The 10,042-nt window shown below is 44.7% G+C and overlaps 1 protein-coding gene across 1 annotated transcript; it reads right to left on the bottom strand.

Annotated features, from left to right (window-relative positions):
- Positions 1–281: 281 nt before the first annotated feature.
- On the bottom strand, positions 282–1,536 carry LOC124315847. The gene is made up of 2 exons (XM_046781552.1): positions 1,246–1,536; positions 282–1,034 (listed from the first exon to the last, which is right to left on the bottom strand). The coding sequence occupies exon 2, from the start codon at positions 1,018–1,020 to the stop codon at positions 313–315; it is 708 nt and encodes a 235-aa protein (XP_046637508.1). The 5' UTR covers positions 1,021–1,034; positions 1,246–1,536; the 3' UTR covers positions 282–312.
- Positions 1,537–10,042: the final 8,506 nt, after the last annotated feature.

Genomic DNA, 10,042 nt, shown 5'->3' with positions numbered 1-10,042 from the left:
ATATGCCAAAAAAGTTTATTGGCCGATATGTCGTCTGGCTTGATGGTTAGCCAGCTGGCGGGGCACGCCGCCATTCCGGGTTCGATTCCCGGGATCGCCAGTGTATCCCATTGATCAGGGACTTGCGACATGCAGGTGCTGTGGTAGGGCGAAGCCTCCTGGGGACGCCCAGTGATGCCGAACGGGGTCACCCCACTGGGGAAGACCTCCCCGGTCAGTACCGGGCTACCATGACACTTGCTTTTTTGTAATAGAATCAATGCATTGGGTGAACAAGGTAGTTGTTGCTAGTGCCATTTATTATTTTTTTGGTTATTTTGTGAGTGTTACATCATCAGAAATGGTAAGTGGTGTATTCCGGCCAAAAAGTTCTTCGGACCGATCAGAAATTTTGTCTTTCATTGTAACATCCTTGCTTGGTGATGCAAGGAGTTGGCTTTCAGCATCCGTAGTTGAAGTGGCCGGAATTGTAATTTTTAGCAGTGGGATCTGTGGAGTCAGTGATGACGTTTGCTGCCCTGGGCTGAATGCATTCCGTTTTCCAGGGATGAATGATGGTGGACGTTGGAGAGCCGCTTTTTGGCGGTCCAATTCGGCCTGTTGTAGATTGATATTCGCCATGGTAGCCAGTCGGCGCTCCTCTTGAGCGATGAAGCTGCCAGCTTCCCGTGCTTCAGCCCGGGCTAATATTTGTCTGCTTTTTTCTTGCTCCAGTTGTTGCAGTTCGTCTCGCTGGGCGACTGAGAGGTAAGCCATCGGAATGGATGGTGGAGGTCTGGCTCCATATGGAGCTCCCCGGCGTCTCATGGGTTGATGTCGAGTTGTATATCCAGATCCGGAGGGCCCGGATTGGGTAGGATCATATCCGCTCCGGAGGTTGCAGAGTGGATAAGCTCCTGCTGGGAGAATCCGGGAGAGTCTCTCGCGGATGCCGTTCCGATCTCCGGCTAGGAGCGAGGCAGTGAAGCAGTCTTTTACAATGGCCTCTGCTCTGATGATGTTTTCGTTCGTGTGGGCCATCCTGGGTTCTCTCTCTATATTAGAGGGGTGTTTTATTAAAAACAATTAATTTTAATTTTTATGGTACAGAGTACACAATATTTTTATCAAAAAATATGTAAAGGGTTTATCAACTGGGGGCGTATTGCCAAGCCAGGAAAGAGTAAAAAATTCGACTGGGAGTGTACAATACACAGGCCAGGAATGCAACACAGAAAAAAAAGTGGGTTTGTGTTATCGACCTACAGAATGAGGTTTTTCCAGAAGTAAAGAGAAGGTAAGTGACGGCGTTGTCTCGGATTGCAGACGGGCCGGGAGCGACGTCAATTGTAGAAAGGGCTCCTTCGATTGGTGTGGCTCTATCTCAGCTGGAAAGATGGTCCTAGCAGGAGGTAGATCCAGGCTGCTGGTGCTGCGATGTCCAGTTGTGGCTAAGGCGTCGGGCGGTAATTCAAGTGAAGGAAGAGAAGTTGGGTAGAGTGGCGAAATTCCGCAAACCAAGTGCCGACTATGGGAAGCCAGACACGACGCGAGCAGAAACACCTGTTTTGGATACATTTTAACAAAAAAATTAAACAAAAAAGTTTGGTATACCAAAAGAGGCGGAGGATACTTAGACTATTCCGGAACGAGCTGTTCGTGGCTCTCGTGTAGTCGAATGATGTAGGAACGATAAACGTCGGGGGTTTATATACCCAGATTCGCAGCGGTGGCGTTTAAAGTTCAGGGGGTAAGGAATACCCCGTGGGTTGGGCAGACAATAGTGTCAATTAATAAATCGCGGGCGTTCGAGGATTTTTCTCGAACCTTCCAGGACGTTCTAGAATCTTCCAGAACGTTCCGTATTGGATTCATGTGGTGGTTGCACTAATCCAAGATATGTCGTCCATATTTTATATTTTTTTGAAAGGTTTTTTATGTTTTTTGTAAAATAAATAAAAGCCGTGGAATTACGGCATGTCCCATGAATACATTTTCGGCTTAAAATTGTGAGCTTTTTTGTTTAAGCTGTATCGTCTGGTCTAAATAAGGTCCGGTTGGGCGGGCCGAGTATTGGGCGCAAGATTAACCGTTCTCGCCGAACCCGTCATTCCCTGATCCTCCCGGGCTCTAAGGCTATCCCGGGCGGTCGTAATGTCCGCGAGGGAGTTCAGTTTTATCCGCTTTCCCTACTGGTTTGCTGCCGGTGGCCAGTTGTCGACCGTCGGATAATTAAAAAATGCCGTTTTCGTATTTTTTGTGTTGCTGGAAAATATTTTCCAAGCTTTGCCAGGATCGATTTTGAAGAATTTTGCTTGATTCGTTACTGCTGGTTTGATCTGGTCGTTTTCCGAGCTTTGCCGGGGTTGATTTTGTAGGTTTTTACCGATTCGTTACCTACGTTTATGCGGTATTCCCCGTATTTTGAAATTTGCATTGGTTATACCCGAAGTCCAATATAGTAACTAACAAAAAATGTATTGGTCGACATGTCAATTAGCTCAGTTGGTAGAGCGCTGAACTCGTGTTCAGAACGTCCGGGTTCGAATCCCGGTGGGTCCGCCACTGCAGAACCGATCTGGTCGTCCTCCAAGCCTTACCAGGATCAATTTTGAATAATTTTTACTGATTCTTTTACTGTAGGTTTAGTCTGGTATTTTTTCCAAGTTGTGCCAGGATCGATTTTGAAGAATTTTGCCTGGTTCGTTACTGCGGGTTTGATCGAGTCGTTTTCCAAGTTTTGCCAGGATCGATGATTATGTGTGCAATAATAATTGTTTCTATTTGCGTCTAGGGCCATAGAATTATTCCGGCGACGCCGGTGTTCTATGATATTTTTCCTAAATCCGGTTTTGAATGTTTTTAGCCCGCCTGTCAGGTTAGGTAGGCCAGTTTAAAGATTAAATGTAAAAAACTAGTAGTCGTTTTTATTTATTTCAGCGGCCATATAATCTATTCCGGCACAACCGGTATGTGTACAGGCACGTACGTATCTGCGGTATTCCCTGTATTTTGACATTTGCATTGGTTACACCAGAAGTCCAATATAGTGACCAACAAAAAGTTTATTGGCTGATATGTCAAGTAGCTCAGTCGGAAGAGCGCTGAACTCGTGTTCAGAACGTCCGGGTTCAATTCCCGGTGGATCCAATTCCAGATTATCCCGAAAAGAGGTCGATTATTGCAGGTTTCATTTTTCAAGCTTTGCCAGAATCGATTTTGAAATTTACATTGGTTATACCAGAAGTCCAATATAGTGACTAACACAAAGTTTGTTGGCTGATATGTCAAGTAGCTCAGTTGGAAGAGCGCTGAACTCGTGTTCAGAACGTCCGGGTTCAATTCCCGGTAGATCCAATTCCAGATTATCCCGAAAAGAGGTCGATTGCAGGTTTCATTTTTCAAGCTTTGCCAGAATCGATTTTGAAATTTACATTGGTTATACCAGAAGTCCAATATAGTGACTAACACAAAGTTTGTTGGCTGGTATGTCAAGTAGCTCAGTTGGAAGAGCGCCGAACTCGTGCTCAGAGCGTCCGGGTTCAAATCCCAGTGGATCCAATTTTAGATTATCTAATCTTTTCTGTTTGCGTCCGAGGTCGTAGAATTTTTATTCCGGCAGCGCCGGTATTCTGTGATATTTTTCCTAGATCTGGGAATGTTGAGACCGCCTGTCAGGTTAGGTAGGCCAGTTTAAAGATTATATGTGAAATAATAATCGTTTCTATTTGCGTCCGAGGTCGTAGAATTTTATTCCGGCGGAGCCGGTATTCTGTGATATTTTGACCTAGATTCGGGAATTTTTAGACCGCCTGTCGGGTTAGGTAGGCCAGTTTAAAGATTATATGTGAAATAATAATCGTTTCTATTTGTGTCCGAGGTCGTAGGATTTTATTCCGGCGGAGCCGGTATTCCGTGATATTTTTCCTAGATCCAGGAATGTTTAGACCGCCTGTCAGGTTAGGTAGGCCAGTTTAAAGATTATATGTAATGACCTTTAGTAGTCGTTTCGATTTGTTTCGATGGTCATATAATTTATTCCGGTGCAACTGGCATGTGTACAAGCACGTACGTTTATATGGTATTCCCGTATTTTGAAGATTACCTTGGTTATACCCGAAGTCCAATATAGTAACTAACAAAAAGTTTATTTGTTGATATGTCAAGTAGCTCGGTTGGTAGAGCGCTGAACTCGTGTTCAGAACGTCCGGGTTCGAATCCCGGTGCGTCCGATTCCAGATTCTCATGGAACCAGGTGGGCAGGTCCCAATTGATGTCCAAGAAATGTTTTTATCCCAGAAAAAAATGTGTTTAAGGCTCAGAGTGCCTAGAGACCAACATAGTGGTCACAAATATGTTAGCTGGTTGATATGTCACTTAGCACAAATGGTAGTGCACTGGAATAGTATCCAGAAGGGCCGGGTTCGAATCTCGGAGACACCGCTTAAATGGTGGGTGACATAGGCGATTCTGCCAAAAAAGTCTAAGGCTAATGAGTAGTAGCCACCGTGTGTGTCCCCAGGGGCGCGAACCATGTAAAAGTGGGGAGCCGCTACCGCCACTGGGGCATATGCTGTGATCAAACGCTCATGGACGGCCCGAAGTCGAGCTGAGAGGATCTTGGTGCCCGTTGTAGCGGACGGCATTGGTTCCTTAAAGTTACGGCGGGTGCACGACTCTAAACTGTGGGACCTTACGGACCCGAGCCACAATCACGGCGTGGATATTCCCTCCCCTGGCAGACGTCCACGAAAGTGTTCTAAGGCGAAAAGCCGCGTCTGTTTTTATGTATATGTTCATTGTAGATTATATGGTTCGTAATATGAGTATCTAAGCCATGATTCCGTTAGTGTGATCATATGGCTCGTCTGGAACGTCTCCAGGAGGCACACGGGAGGCCCGGGTTCGATTGGCTGGAGTAGTAAAAAACCGCAAACCATGTGCCGACTCTTGGGGGAGCCAGACACGACGCGAACAAAGCACTTAATTGGATACGACAAAAAAATTAAACAAAAAGGTATACCAAAAAGTGCAAAAAGATACTTAGTAGACTATTCCGGAACGAGCTGTTCGTGGCTCTCGTGTAGTCGAATGGTTGGAGTAGTAAAAAACCGCAAACCATGTGCCGACTCTTGGGGGAGCCAGACACGACGCGAACAAAGCACTTAATTGGATACGACAAAAAAATTAAACAAAAAGGTATACCAAAAAGTGCAAAAAGATACTTAGTAGACTATTCCGGAACGAGCTGTTCGTGGCTCTCGTGTAGTCGAATGATGTAGGAACGATAAACGTCGGGGGTTTATATACCCAGATTCGCAGCGGTGGCGTTTAAAGTTCAGGGGGTAAGGAATACCCCGTGGGTTGGGCAGACAATAGTGTCAATTAATAAATCGCGGGCGTTCGAGGATTTTTCTCGAACCTTCCAGGACGTTCTAGAATCTTCCAGAACGTTCCGTATTGGATTCATGTGGTGGTTGCACTAATCCAAGATATGTCGTCCATATTTTATATTTTTTTGAAAGGTTTTTTATGTTTTTTGTAAAATAAATAAAAGCCGTGGAATTACGGCGTGTCCCATGAATACATTTTCGGCTTAAAATTGTGAGCTTTTTTGTTTAAGCTGTATCGTCTGGTCTAAATAAGGTCCGGTTGGGCGGGCCGAGTATTGGGCGCAAGATTAACCGTTCTCGCCGAACCCGTCATTCCCTGATCCTCCCGGGCTCTAAGGCTATCCCGGGCGGTCGTAATGTCCGCGAGGGAGTTCAGTTTTATCCGCTTTCCCTACTGGTTTGCTGCCGGTGGCCAGTTGTCGACCGTCGGATAATTAAAAAATGCCGTTTTCGTATTTTTTGTGTTGCTGGAAAATATTTTCCAAGCTTTGCCAGGATCGATTTTGAAGAATTTTGCTTGATTCGTTACTGCTGGTTTGATCTGGTCGTTTTCCGAGCTTTGCCAGGGTTGATTTTGTAGGTTTTTACCGATTCGTTACCTACGTTTATGCGGTATTCCCCGTATTTTGAAATTTGCATTGGTTATACCCGAAGTCCAATATAGTAACTAACAAAAAATGTATTGGTCGACATGTCAATTAGCTCAGTTGGTAGAGCGCTGAACTCGTGTTCAGAACGTCCGGGTTCGAATCCCGGTGGGTCCGCCACTGCAGAACCGATCTGGTCGTCCTCCAAGCCTTACCAGGATCAATTTTGAATAATTTTTACTGATTCTTTTACTGTAGGTTTAGTCTGGTATTTTTCCAAGTTGTGCCAGGATCGATTTTGAAGAATTTTGCCTGGTTCGTTACTGCGGGTTTGATCGAGTCGTTTTCCAAGTTTTTGCCAGGATCGATGATTATGTGTGCAATAATAATTGTTTCTATTTGCGTCTAGGGCCATAGAATTATTCCGGCGACGCCGGTGTTCTATGATATTTTTCCTAAATCCGGTTTTGAATGTTTTTAGCCCGCCTGTCAGGTTAGGTAGGCCAGTTTAAAGATTAAATGTAAAAAACTAGTAGTCGTTTTTATTTATTTCAGCGGCCATATAATCTATTCCGGCACAACCGGTATGTGTACAGGCACGTACGTATCTGCGGTATTCCCTGTATTTTTACATTTGCATTGGTTACACCAGAAGTCCAATATAGTGACCAACAAAAAGTTTATTGGCTGATATGTCAAGTAGCTCAGTCGGAAGAGCGCTGAACTCGTGTTCAGAACGTCCGGGTTCAATTCCCGGTGGATCCAATTCCAGATTATCCCGAAAAGAGGTCGATTATTGCAGGTTTCATTTTTCAAGCTTTGCCAGAATCGATTTTGAAATTTACATTGGTTATACCAGAAGTCCAATATAGTGACTAACACAAAGTTTGTTGGCTGATATGTCAAGTAGCTCAGTTGGAAGAGCGCTGATCTCGTGTTCAGGACGTCCGGGTTCAAATCCCAGTGGATCCAATTTTAGATTATCTAATCTTTTCTGTTTGCGTCCGAGGTCGTAGAATTTTTATTCCGGCAGAGCCGGTATTCTGTGATATTTTTCCTAGATCTGGGAATGTTGAGACCGCCTGTCAGGTTAGGTAGGCCAGTTTAAAGATTATATGTGAAATAATAATCGTTTCTATTTGCGTCCGAGGTCGTAGAATTTTATTCCGGCGGAGCCGGTATTCTGTGATATTTTGACCTAGATCCGGGAATTTTTAGACCGCCTGTCGGGTTAGGTAGGCCAGTTTAAAGATTATATGTGAAATAATAATCGTTTCTATTTGTGTCCGAGGTCGTAGGATTTTATTCCGGCGGAGCCGGTATTCTGTGATATTTTTCCTAGATCCAGGAATGTTTAGGCCGCCTGTCAGGTTAGGTAGGCCAGTTTAAAGATTATATGTAATGACCTTTAGTAGTCGTTTCGATTTGTTTCGATGGTCATATAATTTATTCCGGTGCAACTGGCATGTGTACAAGCACGTACGTTTATATGTTATTCCCGTATTTTGAAGTTTACCTTGGTTATACCCGAAGTCCAATATAGTGACTAACAAAAAGTTTATTTGTTGATATGTCAAGTAGCTCGGTTGGTAGAGCGCTGAACTCGTGTTCAGAACGTCCGGGTTCGAATCCCGGTGCGTCCAATTCCAGATTATCATGGAACCAGGTGGGCTGGTCCCAATTGATGTCCAAGAAATGTTTTTATCCCAGAAACAAATGTGTTTAAGGCTCAGAGTGCCTAGAGTCCAACATAGTGGTCACAAATATGTTAGCTGGTTGATATGTCACTTAGCACAAATGGTAGTGCACTGGAATAGTATCCAGAAGGGCCGGGTTCGAATCTCGGAGACACCGCTTAAATGGTGGGTGACATAGGCGATTCTGCCAAAAAAGTCTAAGGCTAATGAGTAGTAGCCACCGTGTGTGTCCCCAGGGGCGCGAACCATGTAAAAGTGGGGAGCCGCTACCGCCACTGGGGCATATGCTGTGATCAAACGCTCATGGACGGCCCGAAGTCGAGCTGAGAGGATCTTGGTGCCCGTTGTAGCGGACGGCATTGGTTCCTTAAAGTTACGGCGGGTGCACGACTCTAAACTGTGGGACCTTACGGACCCGAGCCACAATCACGGCGTGGATATTCCCTCCCCTGGCAGACGTCCACGAAAGTGTTCTAAGGCGAAAAGCCGCGTCTGTTTTTATATGTGTTATTTATAAATTATGTGGTTCATAATATTCTGAGCTTTGAAAGAAAGAGGGTGTCAGCATCCAGGATTAGTTGGTCGGAAACATAAACTGAGTTAGAAAATGATGTGCCGTGTGGGTCAGTAGCCACCACACTGGCAACGCATACCGACAACCCGGGTTCGATCCCTGGGCTCGTCGTTCAAGGTCCTCCTGAAATATGCCTGGTTATTCCAGTCTGTCCGTCTATGCTACATAGGCGGAAGATGGCTTGCCAGCTCCATTATTTCAAGGAGGGGGGTTGTCCTGTGCTCCTTGTTTATATTGTTTTCCTAACCCGTCGCCTATTCTTTTGGCCACTTGGTAAGCTATGCGCGGTGGATCTAATGGTATTTGATTTTCCATGTAGGTGTTGTATATTTCTAATTCCTTGGATATTTCTTTCCACAGGTAGTTGAGTGCTTTTCTTGTGGTTTTTTCTTTTCCTAGATCGTATTTTGTAATAAAGGTAAATCCCTCTTCAGTTTGATTGGGCCTGGATGGGTGTAACAGAGTTCTTCTCCTTTTATATAGTGTTTTTTTGAAGGCTGTTAATAGTAGATGGGCCGGATAACCCCTCCTGTCGAGTCTTTGTAATAACATTGCGGCTTCGTTATCGAAATCCTTAATGTGTGTGGTATTACGTCGTATACGCAGGAGTTGTGAGTATGGGATGCTTTTAAGCAATGCCGGTGGGTGCATTGAGGTGAAATGTACGTATTGGTGACCATCCGTTGGCTTTCTGAAGAGTTTAAAGTCCAACGAATTTTGAGGATTGATGGATATTTTGAGATCCAATGCTTCCAGTGGTTCATCAGATATCACAAATGTGAGTTTTAATGCTTCGTCTACTACCCCGTCAAAGGCTGGTATTATTTCATTTTTATCCCCTTTCCATATCCCAATCAGGTCGTCGATGTATCGCCCTAGATAAATGAGGCTTGGAGGTGGGTTATTGAGTAGGTGAGCCGTTCTGTAGTACATAAATGTATTTGCAAAGTACACTGAGATGGAGCAGCCCATGGCTGTGCCACTCAGTTGGTGGAACCACTGCTGGTTCTGCAGATGTAAGATATTTTTCTTAACCACAAGTGTTAGCATGTGTCTAAATAATCTTGGGTTGGGTGGTCGCAATCTGTTATTTGCCTGTGCTTCATGGAGCAGTATGTGGAAGTTTGCGGCATAAAATTGTGTTGCTGACTTAATCCCTTCTTCCCAGGGTATGCTGGGGTAGAGACCGACCACGTCGGCAGAAAAGAGAGAGCAACCTTCCGGGAGTGTCCCTAGAGATTCCAGGTCGTTAATAAGAGCTGTTGTGTCTTGAAGTGAGCCTGGGATTAACCGTAATAGTGGTTCCGTTAGATCGGCCAGGAAGAGGTCGAAATCTCTTGTTGTACTAGCCATGGCCGCTAGGATTGGTCGCCCTGCGAAAGTGTTTGTGTCCGCTCTAGTTTCTTTGTGTATTTTCGGGAGAAAATAGATGGCTGAGGCTTTTGGTGGTCGGTTCCTGATGTTGTTAAAATCTTTTTTCGATATAAATTTATCGCGCAAAAGGAGTTTTGCCAGTGCGTCTCTATCCGTAGCAAGTGTGATAAGTTCTTTTTGCATTTCTTCTTTGGAGAGCTCCCGGTATGTTTTTTCGTCCGATAATTGGCGTTGGGCTTCCTTTATATAATTGTTTTTAGACCAGGTGACTGTTTTGCCACCTTTGTCGGCTTTTAGGGTGTAAGCCTCCGTTGCTTTGTGAAGCTCTTCGCAGGCTTTTCTACCAGCTTCCGATAGATTACTGCGAGTCATATCCGTTGAAGCTAGTTTTTTATATGTTTCTTGCCATATTTCCGTGAATTTGATGTATTCTGGAGG

Source organism: Daphnia pulicaria, chromosome 11 (assembly GCF_021234035.1).
Source record: "Daphnia pulicaria isolate SC F1-1A chromosome 11, SC_F0-13Bv2, whole genome shotgun sequence".
NCBI classification, from domain to species: domain Eukaryota; kingdom Metazoa; phylum Arthropoda; class Branchiopoda; order Diplostraca; family Daphniidae; genus Daphnia; species Daphnia pulicaria.
Note: the sequence above shows the minus strand (reverse complement) of the source record. Positions and strands in the feature narration are given on the sequence as shown.